Raw genomic sequence first — 19,646 nt, forward strand, 5'->3', positions numbered from 1 at the left:
ATTGATGAAAGATGATAGATATAAGAAGATGAGGTATGAGTGCCAATGAAACAACTCTCATCAAAGTCACAATTCATAAAAGTAAACCATTATAGGTAAAAGTATGGTCTTCAACACTTTACAGAGACTTGACTCACACCTAACAGCAAGCTATAAAGGGCCCTAAAATGACTAGTGTTAAACAATTCAAACGGGAAAACCAACGGTCTTATCTTAATAAAAAATCAAGAAACACTTATGAACCACATTAACAAACGACATCTACTGAACATCATGAGCTTGTTTTAATTGGAATAATAGTGAAAATGTGTGTAACAACATATTAAAAATCAAAGAAATCAATTGGTGAACAAACTAATATACAAGTAATATTACTAGTGAAAGTAAGACCACAAAAATATCCTGAATTAGCTTATTTTACTTCTATCTCAACAGTACATAGCATTAATGGTTTACAATATGTTGCTTTCATTTATAAATATTCAGAAAGAATTTTCACACATATGTACAATGCTTTTAATGTAAAATTAAGTCCTCTAGTGTTAATTGTTAACAACTTGTCCAAGTTTCTATTCCTTGCAGAGTTCAATTAAGTCATGACTTTATATACACATTGCATTTTGAAATATTTGTCACAAACTCAAATACTTTAGATGCTAACTTTGAATATCTTAAATTGTTTTGATAATAGCATAAATGTTCATAAATTCTCACATAAATGTATTTAGTATAAGTACCTAAATAATTCACACATGTTGGTCCCTTCAGTCAATTCATATTGATTTAGAAGCGATATTATTCAAATATACATTTAATGTTTGACATAAACCATTTTGAAGGTTATCATTTTTTCAGACCTATTCACTGTTTTCTCCTTCGTCTTGGTTTTCTCCCTATTTTCCTGGCATTTCTTTCTTTTTGTTTAGTTTTTGTTAATTCTCTTATCTTCTGACCAATAGTACGAAGTTGTTTGGACAGCCGTCTTGTTTCCTTGTTTGCTGAGTTCGTTTTCTCGTCTGCTGTGTTTATGAGTAGATGCCATTTTGATCTTTGTAAATGAATATCAGCTTTAACCTTTCTCAATTTTTTCTTTATCTTCGGAAGATTAACACATTGTTCAACTGGCATTTTGTTGCACTAAAATAAAAAATATAAAAAAAATTGTTCTCATATTCAGTAAAACCTGTGAACTGATATAATATACATGTTCCTGGTCAAACAAATTATCAGACTTAATGTTACTTCAGAATTTAACAAAATTTGACAAAATGATATTGCAGGTGAAAAAATGTGAGCATTTTGCCATACGATCATATAAGCTACATGTATATATGTACTGCTTTAAGTAATTCAGCCAAAAATATTTCATCAAATAAACGTTTTCTATAGTATTACTTGAATTCGCATACCTTTTTGACTAATCTCCTCTGTCTCCTAAGAGCTGTATCTACTTTTACTTCAGACAGACAGGCCTTTTCCCATTGTAAGTGGTCCGTAGATCGTAGTGAGGCACCTAAAAATGCCAAGTATTATTACAAAACTACCTTAATTGATGGTTAGTTTTATTCAACGCAAAAGTTAAAATGTACAAAATATACAGAAACGTAATTATAGGGTTAAAATAAATTCCAACATTGAACAAACGACCTAATGTTAACATTAGATGACAGATTCAATAAAGGACCTTATGTTAACATTAGATGACAGATTCAATAAAGGACCTAATGTTAACATTAGATGACAGATTCAATAAAGGACCTAATGTTAACATTAGATGACAGATTCAATAAAGGACCTAATGTTAACATTAGATGACAGATTCAACAAAGGACCTAATGTTAACATTAGATGACAGATTCAATAAAGGACCTAATGTTAACATTAGATGACAGATTCAATAAAGGACCTAATGTTAACATTAGATGACAGATTCAACAAAGGACCTAATGTTAACATTAGATGACAGATTCAATAAAGGACCTAATGTTAACATTAGATGACAGATTCAATAAAGGACCTAATGTTAACATTAGATGACAGATTCAATAAAGGACCTAATGTTAACATTAGATGACAGATTCAATTAGCAAACAATTATTTCATATCATTTGTTTTCCCTCAAAATACTTTTCCTTCTTTTAATTGATATAAGTAATTGACCCCAGTATATGATTGTTTTATAAGTATTACCGTTACTGGTGAAGGTATACACAGAAAAGCGTGTCCCCCCCCCCCCCCCCCCCCCCCCGAAATTACTAAGTGTCGTTATATTTATAAGCAATATAGAATGCAAGCTTGTCTGAGAAATGGAATTTTTTTTTTATTCTGCAGTACGTCTTAAGAGAGAGAGAGACTTCATGTTCACCATAACATTTTTTAGTGTACATTTTATCAGGAACCGTCTCTGATTTTATTTGTCTTCAATTCGTACCATTGAGCTTGAAATTTAGAATAACACAAATATAGTTAGGTTTGCTGCTTATGATACAAATATCGCTGCGATCAATCTACACGTTTGTAATAATGGACCGTTAAGCAAACTGCAATCAATCACTCAATATGACGCATAGTGTACTATGTCGATTCACGAGAAAACCGACCAATACCACTATTGGAGCAGGATTAACTTGAACTTTTTAAGCGTTACTTAATCTATTTTTTCCCCAATGCATTGTCTTATCGATTCTTGTTCGTCTGTTTATGTTGGTGTGCTCTTGAACTCTCATCTCATGCTTTTGTTAATACAACATGTAAAGCTGCGATAAAGAACAAAACACCGTTTCCATTTACACATATACAATAGTTCTAACAAGACAGTATCTTTATACACTATGCATAGACATAACTACATTTCTTTTTCTGATTTTGTTTAAGGAATCAAATTTTGTTTTACTAGTAAGATTAATTTAACTTTTACACATGTTTTGAATACATGTATGCAATTTTATGTAGAGGGAAATTTAATTACTAAGCGAAGAAGCAGATTTGTGAAAATTTAACTACTCACCATCCGGGCATTTTTCATATTTAGGGCCGTCAGAAAACATACGATTTAAATTTGTTGTTTCTCTAGGGTTTGCAGTTGTTCCAAGTTTTTCTTCTACAAAAGTTTATATATCTAGTTAGGTTTAAGTTGGAAAGATATTAAGGGTAAGAGCATAGGAAAGCAGTAAACCTTCTATTGTATTAAAGGAAAGGTGATTTTATTACTGCTCTAATGAAAGGTTAGTTACAATCACCTTACAGTTCGAGGTACACTTAGTTTGATATTTTTCAAAAATAACCACGCTTTATTTTTTATAAAGACAAATCTTCCTGGGCATTTCATAAATGTATTTTGATATCTGACAATGAATAGTTGCGAAAGAGACAACTATCTACCTAAATATCAAGGTTGTAAACAACTACAGATCACTACAGACCTTCAACAATGAACATAATCTATGAAACTTAAGTTTACTTAGTTATACATAGGCAATAATCGTGTTAGGCCGTAAACAAAAAAAAAAACCAGATAAATTATAATTAAAACGACATTTCTTGAATGCAACTCCACATTTGGTTATCGTTGCTACTCTTGTCGTAACTGTTCACATGCTGCTTTTCCGCTTTTTTTACAAGTATGCATACTACCGGTATGTTTCGCTCAAAAAAATCAGAAGATGAAATAGGAATCAAAAGTGATTCCAAACTCACAACATAGAACAAGACACTTACTATACAACAGTCAATTACGGCAATTGAAAATATGCGCTAGAACAGTACTATTAACAACTTTTCACTTTATATACAGTAACAAGTAAGTTTTAGAAATGCAATTATAAATGCACTGGGACAGTACTATTAGCAGATGTACACTTTGAATAACAAGTAAATTTTACAAACGCAAATGTAAATGCACTGAATAATCGGGAAGTATAAACATAACATTTATATTGTATAACTATTCTCTGCAGACTAAACAATGTTGAAGTGTACAAATGAGCAATTAGACTGCAAGTGATTTCCTCTGCAACTATTGGGTTGGGTTGAAAATTCTTATCTTTATATACATCATTTTTTGTGCTTTTTTTAACAACTCGAGAAGGGTTACTATACATCTCAATAAAAAAAACTTTAAAAGTACTCAAGATGAAAGACAAAATTGTTAAACAGATCGGTTTTCAAAAGCAGTTGATCCACTGGACTATAGGACTGTATAAATGAGGAAACTACAAGAGGTAAAATATACTACACGGTATGGTGATTGCGTTAGCTAGGATGAACTCTGAGGAATTGTGTTGGAAATTATTACAATACAAGAAACGGACACATACAAAAAAAAACATATACATTTAGTGTTAGCAGGGCAGTTATTAGACAACAACAGAAATAACAACACTTACGACCATGAGTATAAGGGTACATTCCATATCTTAGATGAGGTTTAATGTGTTGTCGTTTGATATCTTCACGAGTATGGTATATATCTGATTCATACTGAACTAGTTTAGAATACACCATATCCAATGTCCTACTCTTGTATCGTAGAATATCAAATAATTCTGTCGCAGTGGATAATCTGACGAGCTGTTAAAATAAACCAAAAATATTGCATTGAATACTTTATTGGTATAAATATATATAGTTGAAACGGACAATCAATTCTCAAACAGAGTGTGTACTTAATTTTTTTCATGTTTTGTAGATTTGTATTTGAGCAACAACAGAAATATATTAAAAACTATACATTTCAATAAAAGGCACTGTCGATGATAAAGGAATTAGGACAAATTATTTCCCAATTTAAAAGTCTTTCCATCTATGCAAGTAAAACTATGAGGTATCAATAAAATTGACAAAGCTTAGTCTATGTTCTTTGGTGTGTTAATAATGTTGTTCATCGTGTCATACGTTTGAACACGTAAACAAAATACAAATGGTTTAAGATGAATTTAACCTGCGATTCTGATAAATGTTGGCCAAATTCTGAGCATCTATTACAAAAAAAAGGAGTAAAAACAACATTCAAAATAAAAACTAAAATCTTCTTGAAGAAAAGCTTAGTGTGTCCTTCCTCAACAAGGATATATGTAGATACAAAACCGTTGCATTCGGATGCAACATTATTCATTTTTATTTTAGTTGTACTTTCTTGCAAAATTTTATTAAAACCATGTGAAATTTGGAGAAAATAAAATATATCAAAATTGTCTCCATTTATTCTTCGATATGTATTTTTATTTAATTTTTTGTATGCATGACTATTCCTTGTATACCTTTATTGATGATGGTTTCCCTACATCACGGACCGCGTGCTCTAAAAATGATGACAAACGCTGGAAATATCCTTGGTTCCTCCTTAATGTCTCAATCTGTTTCTTCTTTGCATATCTCATCTCTAAAATTATTACTTCCATTGTCCCGTAACTTCTATCGCGGAGGAAGAAGTTCCCATTATAATATTGCTGCAATTCTTGTGGAGAAACTCCATCTGCTTGAAGAAAATCTATCCCACTTCTGTAATATTCTACATATGCTTTGATAAATGTCTTTGGACCAAACGTTAGCTTCCCTGCAATTTCAACCTGTGGACATTTAAAAATTCAGTTAGCCTCTTTAGTTTAGTTAGACTTTAATCCACAGACTCTTATCTGAATTTGTTCTACAGTTTTACAAGTTGCGCTTTCTAGAACTTATCCTACTATTAAATAGTCAATGTTTGTTGACTATGTCGATTGCATGCATTTTTTTTTTATTAAACTTGAATTAAGACTACCAAAAGATGCAATAATGTCTGTTCATAGATCGGAATTTATATCAGATTGTAAATCTGGGTTCAGAACTAAACTTTACGACTTAAGGGATAATTTTAATTTTCTTCGACTGGTAAAAAACTTTCAATTTAAGAAACTTGAAACAAACGACGAAATCAGCATGCTTCTCTAGAACTTACAAATAAAGTTTTACAAGAATATATTGTAATATTAAAAAAGTATTGCCCCACGTGACGTTGTCAATACTGAATTACAGACTTAATCTAACATGTACAACAAGACCTAAACATTGCCCAAGACATAGTCGGCTCTCCTCTGTTATGATAATAATGCCATAATTCTAGCATATATCTTTTTTTGATACTGCTTTTAATATTAAAGTACGTACCGCCAAACAATCTCCGGTATGAAGCAAGCCGAGGACAGAGGAGGCATGCCCATCACATAATCCCATACACACAAAAACATCGTTGTGGTTTTGTACTTCAAAGATCCTGGTGTCATTTAGTTCTTTGGACACGTATCTTGTAGACCCTCTTTTTGGCGGAAGCGTACTGTTTAAAAAAGTTTTATGTTAGACTACTTGAATAAGCATTAACCTAATCAGGAATGGAGACATATACTGACTTGAAAATGAAAATGCTTAAAAAAAAATTTCCACTACAGTTTATATATTCCAGACAACAACCAACGATAATCACTGGATTACATATTTACGCAGGTTTTTTTTTTATGTAACTATATTGACTTTGTGCTAAAGACAAAAGTTTAATCCCTATTATGGTCATGTCCAAAGTCTGGATGGATCTCGTCAATGGTCGTATCTAGTTATATATTTGTGTTGTTGTTTTTTTTTTTTAACTTTAATGGTAGACCAGTGATAGTCTTTGATTAACCACTTTTGAGACTCGGGCGAGAGTTTATTCACATCTTGTACCAGTAGTTCTTTGCAAGTATTTCAATATGCCTGTGCTGTTATATATCTTGTCTGCATGCTGTGTATTTTAATGTTGTGTTTATGTTATTTTATATTCGGTAAAAAGCTCTTAAGAGCTTATGTTTGTATTGTTATATGTTAACCAAATCAAAATAAAACTTTCGTATTCGTATTCTAGACTCGGGCGAGGGTTTATTCACATCTTTATTATATCACATTCTAGACTCGGGCGAGAATTTATTCATATCTTTGATATATCACATTCTAGATTCGGGCGAGAGTTTATTCACATCTTTGATATACCACATTCTATAGACTCGGGCGAGAGTTTATTCTCATGTTTGGTATACGACATTATAGACTCGGGCGACAGTTTATTCACATCTTTGATATACCACATTCTAGACTCGGGCGAGAGTTTATTCACAATTCTGTTGTTGTGTGGAGACAGTGTACTGATAAAATTCAGAATGGAAATGGGGAATGTGCCAAAGAGACAACAACCCGACCATAGAAAAAAACAACAGCAGAAGGTCACCAACAGGTCTTTAATGTAGCGAAAAATTCCCGCACCCGGAGGCGTCCTTCAGCTGGCCCCTAAACAAATATATACTAGTTCAGTGATAATGAACGCCATACTAATTTCCAAATTGTACACAAGAAACTAAAATAATACAAGACTAACAAAGGCCAGAGGCTCCTGACTTGGAACAGGCGCAAAAATGCGGCGGGGTTAAACATGTTTGTGAGATCTCAACCCTCCCCCTATACCTCTAGCCAATGTAGAAAAGTAAACGCATAACAATACGCACATTAAAATTCAGTTCAAGAGAAGTCCGAGTCTGATGTCAGAAGATGTAACCAAAGAAAATAAACAAAATGACAATAATACATAAATAACAACAGACTACTAGCAGTTAACTGACATGCCAGCTCCAGACTTCAATTAAACTGACTGAAAGATTATGATTTCATCATATGAACATCAGGCACAATCCTTCCCGTTAGGGGTTTAGTATCATACCATCATAACATATATGAGAAGAACATAACCCGTGTCATGCCAACAACTGGTTTTTGAATAAATGTGTTTAGTTCCGATGCAAAGACCCTATAAGTGAATCAATATTCACACGCCAAAATATGCAATCTTTAATGACCTGACAACAGTATCGTAACTATATCCCCTCTTAATAAGTCTATTCAAAGGTTTTGTTAGTTTTTGAGGTGAATACTGACACCTTTGTGCTTTATAAAGAATATTTCCATAAAAAATTGGATGTGAAATACCTGAACGTATAAGAAGTCTGCATGTTGAGCTATATTTACGAATGATGTCCTTATACCGATGATAAAATTTAGTAAATGTTTTGACTAGTTTGTGATATCGAAAACCCTGGTGTAATAATTTTTCAGTAATACATAAATTTCTCTCGTTAAAATCTAAAACATTGTTACATACACGAGCGAATCGTACAAGTTGAGACATTTAAACACCGTAAGATGGTGACAAGGGAACGTCACCATCTAAAAATGGATAATTAACGATAGGAAATGAAAAATCATCTCTTTTATCATACATTTTAGTATTCAGCTTTCCGTTAGTGATATAGATATCAAGATCGAGGAAAGGGCAGTGGTCATTGTTAGTATTAGCTTTATTTAAAGTAAGTTCAACAGGATAAATTTCTTTAATATACATACTGAAGTCGTCATTATTGAGAGCCAAAATATCATCCAAATATCTAAAAGTATTATTAAATTTGTTTATCAGATGTTGTTTCGATGGGTCTTTGCTTATTTTTGTCATAAATTGTAACTCATAGCAATTCAAAAACAGGTCCGCAATAAGTGGTGCACAGTTAGTCCCCATTGGAATTCTGATAATCTGACGATATACGGAATCCCCAAAGCGAACAAAAATGTTATCTAGTAAAAATTCAAGGGCATATATAGTATCAAAGCATGTCCAATTGACATAGTTTTTTTGTTTATTGCTACTAAAAAATGACCTAAAAGAGTTTGAACATATATATTCACATTCTGATTTTTTAAATGCCCATTTAATTAGGTGTGTGAATTTTTTCTTAATGAGAATGTGAGGCAATGTGGTATACAGGGTAGAAAAATCAAAACTTTGAACAGATTCAAAATCACCAATATAAGCATGCAATTTATCAAGTACTTCCAACGAGTTCTTGACACTCCAAAAGTAATTAATTCCACTATTTTCGAAGGCCTTATTTGAACAATTTATTATCAGGTTTTTAATGGTACCAAGTGTGCTGGTAAGAAGAATAGACAATTTAGTAGTGGAACAATGGCTTGAAGACGAAATAAATCTATATTTGTAAGGTGTTTTGTGTAGCTTCGGAAGCCAATACATAGTTGGGACTTTCATTGTATTTGGCTCTGCTTGTAAAGCGGTAGATAAAAGTTTATGTTTGTTACAGATGTCGTTTTCTGAAAATGGAGTCAGTTGGAATGTTGGTGAATTGGTGATTTCTTTTTTCAGAACCTCAATGTAAAATTTACGTCAAACAATAATAATATTATTAGCAGCTTTATCGGCCGGGACAAAAACAAATTTCTTGGCTAGTTCTTTTAGTTTATGTTTGATACGAGAAATAGGTTTATTGTGGTTATTGTTAATAGTAAAATGTTCTTTAAAATGTTGAATACGTATATCAACTATCTTCATTACTGAATTAAAAAATTCGTAAGGGTTCCATGGAACCCAGTGTCTCGCCTACTTTTGCTGTTAATCGCAGACTCAACAAAAATGAGGAAAAACATCAATAAAAATTTCCCTCTCGATTGAAAGAAGCTTCCAAGTTTGGTAAAAAAATCCAGGATAGTTTATGAATCTAATAAATGTTTTATAAACTTTAACTGCAGACTGTATGTAATGTTAACTGGAAGAAAAACTAAGTCCATTTATAAGTAAAATACGGAAAAAGTGATTTTTTTTTTACAAAATTGACTTCTGAATAATATCTTATGATCAGAAACAAGCTTTTGTCTAAGTTTGGTAGAAATCCAGGATAGTTTAAGAACATTGTAAAAATTTTAAAAACTTAAACCACAGAGTGAATGTTTTGTTTCTGGCAAAAAAATTAAGTCCATTTATAAGTAAAATACGGAAAAGTGGAAATTTATTTTTACAAAATTTTCTTCTTGATACTATCTTATGATCATAAACAAGCTTCTGTCCAAGTTTGGTACAAATCAAGGATAGTTTATGAAAGTTATTAAAATTTTAAAAACTTTAACCACAGAGTGAATGTAATTTTTCCTCGCAGAAAAACTAAGTCCATTTATAAGTAAAATACGGAAAAGTGGAAATTTATTTTTACAAAATTTTCTTCTTGATACTATCTTATGATCATAAACAAGCTTCTGTCCAAGTTTGGTACAAATCAAGGATAGTTTATGAAAGTTATTAAAATTTTAAAAACTTTAACCACAGAGTGAATGTAATTTTTCCTCGCAGAAAAACTAAGTCCATTTATAAGTAAAATATGGAAAAGTGGAAATTTATTTTTACAAAATTTACTTCTGGATACTTTCTTATGATCATATTCAAGCTTCTGTCCAAGTTTGGTACAAATCAAGGATAGTTTATGAAAGTTATTAAAATTTTAAAAACTTTAACCACAGAGTGAATGTAATGTTTCCTCGCAGAAAAACTAAGTCCATTTATAAGTAAAATACGGAAAAAATGGAATTTTATTTTTACAAAATTTACTTCTGGATACTTTCTTATGATCATAAACAAGCTTCTGTCCAAGTTTGGTAGAAATTCAGTATAGTTTAAGAAAGTTATTAAAATTTCAAAAACTTTAACCACAGAGTGAATATTTGTGGACGCCGCCGACGACGACGGAATGTAGGATCGCTTAGTCTCGCTTTTTCGACTAAAGTCGAAGGCTCGACAAAAAAGAGTCCAAAGATTTTTTGTCAGCTTTTTCCCGTTTTATCCATTTCATACAGTAAGTATGGAGTGAGTCGTGGATGATATTACGACACTCATTCCAATTAATAGTTGACGGGGGACGATATTTAGGTCCTTTACTGAGGAATGATTTTAACTCTCGGTCTTGAACGATGTTAAGATCTCCTGTTATAACATGGGAAATGGGTCCATAAATATATTCGGAGGTACTACAATTACATGAAGTAGGTGTATTTTCACTGATATTAACAACTTTACACAATTGACTATAATTAAACACAAATTTCCGGATAGATTTCGTGTAAATGTAACAAATAAGAGGTAGCTCAGTATTGTCAAAATATCCAGGAATTTGTTCTTTAACAGAATGGTCGTTAAATATACCGGCAATATTTACAAAATCAAAACCTTTATTGACATAATTTATTTTAATAAAATGTTTTTTATGATCTTCAGGGCGATCAATTTTGGGAAATAGTTTAGAATAACAATATGCCATAATAATTTGAACAATTTCATACTTAGGACTGCTATATGAAATTGTGTTGCAATCCTCCAAAATTTTATTTAACTTATTAACCGGTAATGAACAGAGTTTTGTTAACAGATAATGTCTGTCGTTGTTTTTTGAAATAGAAATTAGGTCCGAAATATTGGTATGATTGGTCCGAAATTTTCTTTGATTGCGATTTGTTCTACGACCGTGAGAACGGTTTTTACGAACAGTTTTAGAAACTATATCCAAAATGTTAACGGAATCGGTTCTAGATATATTACCAATTCCCATGATATTATCATTAAGACCGAGAGGGTAGACTGTCTGTAATTTTTTAATCCAATTTAATTCAATAATTTTCCGTGATCGTACAAACTTTGAATGAGATTCACCAGGCTGCTTATTTACTACTTCTAAAGGTTGAACTGGTAAATATTTAAAAGGATGGTTGTGCTTCTTAAGGTGTTGGTAAATGATACTTTTGAATTTATTGGGTCTTTTAAAACGATACAGATGTTCTTGAGTGCGTTTAGATAAATATCGTCCAGTTTCTCCTACGTACTGAATACCACATCCCGGTTTGTTTCATGTGAGTAAATAAATAATACTGTTTGTTTTTCAAGTTATATCAGTTTCAAAATTCAAAGAAAATGTGCGACCATTAAACGTGGACCTTACCGTATTGTTGGTGGAAAGACGGGGACATGTAAGTCATTTTGTGGCATGACACTTATCGATAGAAGGGTAACCACGATTTTTATTGTTAAAAATGTTAGCGATGGTAGTATTTTTAGATAACCGATTTTGAAGATTGAGACGTGTATATACCCTTTGAACAAGTTTAGTATTTAATATTTTTCCATTTCTTAGCTTCATAATTGTTTTTTGTTAGTGAATAATGTAATAAAGGAGCAAAGACCGGCGTCCAGAATATGAACCAGCGATGAATCTGTATATATATGTCTTTAGAAATGTTTGTGTTGTTTGGTTTTTGTCTCCTTGACTTATACTAGCATACAACTCTTAATTCTTTGAAAAATAAAACAGATAAAAATGTCTAGAGATAAGTTAATCGATTGCATACATTTATCATACTGCAACATCTGAAATTCATTGCTTCATCACACACGTGGTAAACTTTTGATCTCAATATTTGTATTGCTATGAGAACATGTTAATTCGTGTGTAAATCATTATTCCTAACTACAATAATGATTATAACGTTAGTAAAGTGCGAGATCTTATTGAATGTCTGTTTTTCATCAGCACTGTCCTTTCCGCACGTGTAATCAGACTAATTACTTAATATTGGAATCTGCTTAAAATGTACTATTACACAATGATTTTTCTAGGTACAAAGATATAGTTTATAACAATGCATACTCAAAATTATAAATGAGCTTAGAACATTCTGTAAAATTCTCTGAAGAAATGTGAAAACAGAGCTTTTTCTGAACATACTTTAATTTTAGCTTTCAAATTGTTACAAATTGTTATTTCACGTTCAGTGGCAGAATTTCATTCATATTCAAGAAAACGGAATATGAGTTTTCATACTAAATTTAATAATAGTCATTTTTTTACAAAGAGTCATATTCCCTAAAAGAAATCATGTGTTTGTTTAGCATAGTCATAGAAAAACACAGATACGTTGGGAGATATTCATTTTTTCTGTGAAATAAAATTTAAAGATTTACTTTAAAACTATTATAGCACAAATATTGATCATTGTAAAGCATAATGGCGCATATTACCATCCCTTTTCTATTAGAGACCCAGGGAACAATTCTTCAACTTTACTGACACAGTGACCAAGTTCCTTATCTCTTATGCTTGGTACTTTCCTAGAATATTCAAATGCAGTAATATCCAATTTCTGACTGAAAGTCCTGAAAAGAAATAACATAAACAGTTTATGATATTTAATCAACATCATTGTAGTTACAATTTTTGATATAAGTTGATGGATAAAGTATAAGAAAATATCGCTATATGCTCACGTCACATGTTTCTGAAATAACTTTGACCAGGTAAGCTGGAGTATAAACGTTTAAAGAGCAATTTACGATAAAACATTGAATCTCAACTATTTTTTGTTGTTCTGGTTTTTGTCAAGTTATCCTTTTATCTTAAAATCAAAACACAAATAATTCTGTAAATCATAATGGCAAATACGTAAACGTTGACCGAAGGAGTTGTTACCTTGAGTTTAGAATGCATACATAGTTTATAAACTCGGAGACACAAAGACAAAAAGTGGTATTTATATCATATCGGTAGCGGTACCGATACATTTGCAACTGGTTGGGTAGTAACTGCATGATCGACAATCAGGACTACTTAGGTACGGACTATATACTGTTATTCCAATCTCCTCGTTGGAATTACGCGAATGGTATAATCCTGTTTTCGTGTATCCAACAGAAAAGAGGGACGAAAGATACCAAAGGTACAGTCAAACTCAGTAATCTAAAATAAACTGACAACACCATGGCTAAAAATGAAAAAGACAAACAGACAAACAATAGTACACATGACACAACATAGAAAACTAAAGAATAAACAACACGAACCCCACCAGAAACTAGGGCTGATCTCAGGTGCTCCGGAAGGGTAAGCAGACCCTGCTCCACATGTCACGGGCACCCGTCGTGTTGCAGAATGTTTAAGAACCTTGACGACCAATATTTTTTTTTACAGAAACTGCCGCAGTTCAAAGCAAAATTGGCATTGGTATAATATATACAAGTGTGAGGTCTATTGGATGAAGAACAAAACATCTATAGTATATGAATACTTCGACAGTACAACACAAGCCCAAAGGAACATTTCAGGCTTTTCAATTTTTGGTTCCAGAATTTTAACGACGATTTTCTTTCAGGGTAAATTGAACAATATTCTGTCGGCTAGCTTTCAAACATTTTGACGAACCAATTGGGCTAAGAAAAAAGATTCAGTTTCAATCATTCAGAAATAAGTTCAATTAGATCAATATTAAAACTGATATCCGGGTCGTTCGGTGTATATTTATAGGTACAATTGATTATATTAGATGTAATAGGTGTGGCCGTTTCTGCATAAGAATGAATTCACAAATCACCATTAATTAACTGGAAACTAAACTTTATCAACACTTTTGTGATCCTGGATCACGAATCAATGTATTAGATTGCATTTTATGCATTTTTAATCCAACTAATATATATATATATATATCAGTTTTATGTTTGTGGTTTCCTTTAAGTGATTAATATTCATTTGATGTAAATTTTCATCAGTCTTAGATCTTAATTGAGGTACAGCAAATAATTAGATGTAATGTATGATCAACCTCATACGTGAAAAAAAACTAATAGACAACAGAATTTAAAATGCATATATTAAAGGATAGTGTCTGATTACACTTTTATTAATTTTTACAAGCTGCATTACATGCCAAGATATAAAGTGTCTATACGAATACTTTATGTACTTTTCGAACTTCACAATTATAGTAAACAAAGAACTACGTTAATCCACATGGCTTATAGTGGATGCCAAGTCTCGTCAGGGGTTAAAACCAGAAAATTCTGTAATTTTGCGAAAACATTATTTAATTACGTTTCTCAACTTAGTTTGCTTTCTTAATTTTCGTTATCTATGCCAAGAATGTAACATGTTGTTGCCAACCAATTAAATAGATTACACATAAAAACATCTTAATTCTTAATCGTTAAATGATCGCGTAACATCTAATTGAATTTAGATTGCATTTATTTATTTTTATTTTTTTTTTTTGCTTTTTAGCTGGAGTGACTTTTTATACCGTCTTCGATCTAATTTGTTTTAACTGCTAGTAACTAATTTATAGTTATTTGGTATAAATCCCTTGAGTAGCTAAGTAACATTTCGGGCACCTTCAGAACGAGAAAACATGTGGTTATTTATCAACGACGTACACTATCTGTGAAAAAGGAGGCATTTGAAGTATGTATGGAAATGTTGTCTTACAAAAGTCACTTTCTTCCTATTCTTTAACCATGGGGAAATGTCGAGGCCTTAGCACATTTTTATTTACGCCGGTATTAAAATCTACACAACAGCCAAACGGAAACTTTCTAAAAATTGATTGTGCTGTAGACGAGAAGTAGTTTCCTAGTCATGGCGTGAATTTGCATGCATTAGACAGTGTGGTTGAGAACTATAATGTATTTTCTACACGTTTAATCTGTATAATGAACGAAGATTCAACTTGCTCTACCTCAAATATAGACTGATTATTAGAAAAAACAAAGGGTTCAACTCCCTCAGGCAAAGTTGCTCATCAAAGAGTCTAAGCTATTATTTTAAGTCCATTTTATTCATGTATATAGCTCCTACCTTTCCTACTTGGGGATCTAAATTAAGTTTGAATTTCAGCGTTATTGATGACAGACAGTTAATTCACGAAAGCGACTGAGTTCGGCGCACGAATTTTAAAGTGTTTTTTTTTTTCTATAATAATTATGTATCGTCTCGTAATGCTTCAAGTTATTTTCTTACTAAATTATTTCAACGTTTATCGAGATGGTCATGTATTTTTATTATTTGTACTGCGAATTCATTATAATTCGAGGGATACCAATTTTCGTGGGAAAAGGTGAAGCAGTGCCTTCGTGATGGCGTAAATGTTGTTATAATTCAGGATATTGATGAAATATTTGCAACTTGATGTTGAGGCAAACAAAAAACAATCTACTTATTCTTCTTTTCGATTTTGAAAATCAGTTAAATAAGAGTTCATGGCCAATGATGGGTGAAATAGTTTCTTTTTCATCGTTAAGGCAAACGTCTATTACAAAATATCAAAACAACAAATTCATTAAATTCCATTTATGACCAACCGATTATTTAAAAGAGAAACACTTTTCATTTTTATTTCCTTGAGATTTCCGAGCCTAGTTTAGTATTTCTAGTAAACCTGACGTATCGTATGGATCAGAGGGTATATTTACAAAGTTTCGTAACGTATGTATGCATGGTATGTACCATCAAACTGTAGTAGAACAAAACCAGTCTTTTGTATTTTTAGAAAAATAAAAAATAATATCAAGACAAAACATTAATATCTTGCACATTTAAAGCAATATAAATATATTCAAAAGAAAATCCTACCTTCCAGAAAAGTTAATTAAGAATGCAGTTATCACAATAATAAATTCCATGTCTTTGAAGGCGAATGCTGATACGAATTACTACATCGTACGCACATGCACTAATATTTATATATACAACATATAGGTGCCAAAATTCATGAATTAAAGAAACATGAGATTATTATGACGCTATTCTGTGGGTAGAGTTTTACGTTATTATCCTGTTACTGAGCACACAAGGTGAATTACAAATTCATTCATTTATCATTAAAATTCTAAAAGGTTACCTCGAACAAACGAACTGGAAACACGTTAAATTAATTACAAGTTATTTACACTGGGAGTAATACATAAATGTATAGAAGTCCTAGCATTAAATGAAATAATTACGAGCCGAATTTATCAATGAATAAGGAAAAATCGTCTGTATAATACATTTAGTGATACGTTTTGGTATATACAGCTGGAACCTGTCCGCGTAAACAAATTGAAAGAATTTCAGAAGAACAAGAATTTGAGAGTCCCACTATTATCATCATGAACATCTTTGGTTTTGAAAACGAATAACTGGTGTTCTCAGATTTTAAAAATAATATGTTTGTGTTTGATAAGAAAAAAGGATTTGGAAAAGTTTAAAAGGTAAAATTGTACATTTGACCAGAGACATATAATACAATTGTATGTTCACTGTACGATGTTTAACAATTGACAAATATATCAAATATTTGTTCCTAATAGCAAGCTTGGAAGGTCCATACATGACAAAATGAAATTTAAAATAGATTTGGCATAATAAAAACCTGCAGAATGTTGTATGACATACATGTAGGAAGTAAAGTTTAAAAGTAAGACAAATAGATGTTGTATAATAGGCTCTACAAATTCAAATTTCTTTTCAACTCTAAAATATTATTTTTTTTTAATTTAGAATACCAAAAGAGGAAAAGATGTAGTAAGTTAACAAAAGGAGTTAAAAAGAAAGGTAATCCTCGACCATGGACAGCTGTTGATACCATTATGGAGGAGATATCTGTTGCAGTTTCAATCCACACTGAAGATGAAAAGGGTCATCCAATTATGACACATCTCTGGTCGAGTTTGTACGTTCTGAGGAAATTTCTATTACATCAGAAGAAGTCAAAGGAGAACTCTTGTTAGATGAACACTCAGACCACACTTATGCAGCAAAAGAACAGCCATTTGAGAATGAAAAAATATGTACGCTTGAATTTGATTGCCATGCTGATTTTTTTCTTGCACCACTGGAAGGCACAGAGCAATTGATTACACAATACATTTGTAATTGAGATATTTGCAGTGAATGAGACACACAATGAACATGAAGAACCTTGCCTTTCTCCCATTCTCCCTTTCAGACTTTATGCAATTTATTACAAGTTAGCATCAATGATACATGTACATATATCCTTAGCTGTACAGATACCGAAATTTGCATACAGTTGAACTGTACCAGATCAGTTGCAGGGAAATTAGCATGAAGCTCTCAGTTATCATTGACAGTAACATTATAAGTGAATGTTTGATAATAAAAATATTATTTATACCTGGAATGAGTTTTGTTCTCTTATATCTTGGTTTAATTATTGAAAAAGGATGGAATGATGTGTAGTGATAGTCTAGATATATTGTATACATAAATACTTGTTCTGATTCTCAGTCTGACTGGTCCTTTTCATTTCAGAATAATGGGATGTATGACAGTATTTTTTTACAGAATGATGTAATTTGGTTTATCCAAAAGCCACACCAAATTAATTGGTTTATATGATTTATAGATATGCTTACTGTGGGGGGAAAACATAACAAACAAAAAACAAACAAAAACATAAAATTGTACGGCTTGTGATAATGGTGAAATATATTATCATGCCTTTATTATCTTTGTGTCTTTCCAAAGTAAGAAGCATGTAATTCACTTGTGGTTTGTTGCTGTATATCATATTTGGATTTTTTTGTACATAAATCGGGCGGTTAGTTTTCTTGTTTGAATTGTTAAACCTTTTTCATACATGTAAATAGACCTTGTATAGTTCGCAGTGCAGTATGGATTTTACTCATTGCTAAGAGCCTTATGGTTACCTACAGTTGTTAATGTCTGTATCATTTGGTTTCTTGTGGAGAGTTCAATATTATATTGCATATACTGTACAGAAAAGAAATGTCATACACTCGCACATCAATATATTAAAAATATGCCATGAAATATTTTCCACTGGACGTTAGGCAACCATCAATTAAATCAGCCTGATCAACAACAAAGGTAGGCGCATTTTCGTGCAGTTTGTATAAAGTAAAGCAAAAAGGTTTTAACTTACAAATCAAGTCAAATAGTTGTAAAACTATTTACACATGTGCATGTCCGTTTCAAAACTAAAAGGAGATTTTAACTAGTCCAAAAGTTAAAAAGAAAGAAAGAAGGGAAACATGTACATTTCGAAACATTTAGATATCAATGTGGCATTAAAACTGGTGTATGCTTTGAAGTCAACCTACCAAGCTGACAGAAGTATAACAGTAAAATGTTTCTTCTTACAAAAATTGTTACATGAAAAGGCAGCAATACCTGCTGCTCTGAGTCTTTATCGTATATTTATCAGTTCCCTACACTTAAAATATGGTTTAATCTCTTTCTATTCGAGGTCAAAAGTGAGACTTATAATGCCATTTTCTATTAAATGATCATTAAATGTAAGTCCTAAATACACAATCCGTGAAAAGGAGAAACCATAAATAAACCGACAATCACAAAAAAAAAAAAAAAAAACTCAATGCAAGCTCATAATGTAAATTTTGAAAAAAACACATTTAGAAAACAATTTACCGACAATCATAGAAAAAAAACTAAATACAAGCCCAATTAATAATGAACACAATAAGTATTCAATTTTTAATGATCTATACAAATTATGAATATAAGACGAAGTCGATCATGATAAACGATAAATAAACAAACAAATTAATTATCTTTTTCTACACATTAATTAATTTTATATATTTTGTAAATAGTATTTTCGGAAATAGTCTGGACACCTGTGGTGTAACAACTTCTTGTGTACCAGGTGTCAAATAAAACTCTTTTTAACAGGTTGTGATTTACCTGACCACCGAATAATTCAAGCCTAATATACATGTTACACTGTGAAACTATGTCTCCGAGACAGGTGTATATTTAATAGAAACCCATTGTGAAAGTATCAAATAAAATCACGGAACTCTGATACAATTTATTAAGTGTTAATTATTTAATATTGGTTTTTTTTTTAATTCAATATCAAATTATGTCTCTTTTTCAATAATACAACTAATACAAATCAAAATTAAAAGGACATTGAAATAAATAATTATGAACGTATGAACTCAAATTATT

At 31.5% G+C, this 19,646-nt stretch overlaps 1 protein-coding gene across 2 annotated transcripts; it reads right to left on the minus strand.

Moving 5' to 3' along the window:
• Window positions 1-402: 402 nt before the first annotated feature.
• Window positions 403-16,449, minus strand: LOC143067435 (uncharacterized). Of its 2 annotated transcripts, XM_076240704.1 has the most exons (8): window positions 16,278-16,449; window positions 12,899-13,033; window positions 6,145-6,310; window positions 5,259-5,567; window positions 4,386-4,569; window positions 3,008-3,100; window positions 1,410-1,513; window positions 403-1,137 (listed from the first exon to the last, which is right to left on the minus strand). In XM_076240704.1, the coding sequence occupies exons 1-8, from the start codon at window positions 16,325-16,327 to the stop codon at window positions 862-864; spliced, it is 1,317 nt and encodes a 438-aa protein (XP_076096819.1). In that variant the 5' UTR covers window positions 16,328-16,449; the 3' UTR covers window positions 403-861. The 2 variants fall into 2 exon arrangements, with proteins under 2 accessions (XP_076096819.1, XP_076096820.1); XM_076240705.1 differs by lacking the exon at window positions 3,008-3,100 and having other exon boundaries at window positions 16,278-16,444.
• Between the last annotated feature and the right edge of the window lie 3,197 nt (window positions 16,450-19,646).

The sequence above is a fragment of the Mytilus galloprovincialis genome, chromosome 3, assembly GCF_965363235.1.
Source record: "Mytilus galloprovincialis chromosome 3, xbMytGall1.hap1.1, whole genome shotgun sequence".
Lineage (NCBI taxonomy): Eukaryota > Metazoa > Mollusca > Bivalvia > Mytilida > Mytilidae > Mytilus > Mytilus galloprovincialis.

Coding starts and splice junctions, on each gene's coding strand:
- LOC143067435 (XM_076240704.1), bottom strand. CDS start 16,327: ATGGAATTTATTATTGTGATAACTGCATTCTTAATTAACTTTTCTGGA. Junction 4,570..5,258: donor GGAAACCATCATCAATAAAG/GTATACAAGGAA, acceptor TTATTTTAACAG/CTCGTCAGATTATCCACTGC. Junction 1,138..1,409: donor AGAGGAGATTAGTCAAAAAG/GTATGCGAATTC, acceptor TTTTTATTTTAG/TGCAACAAAATGCCAGTTGA.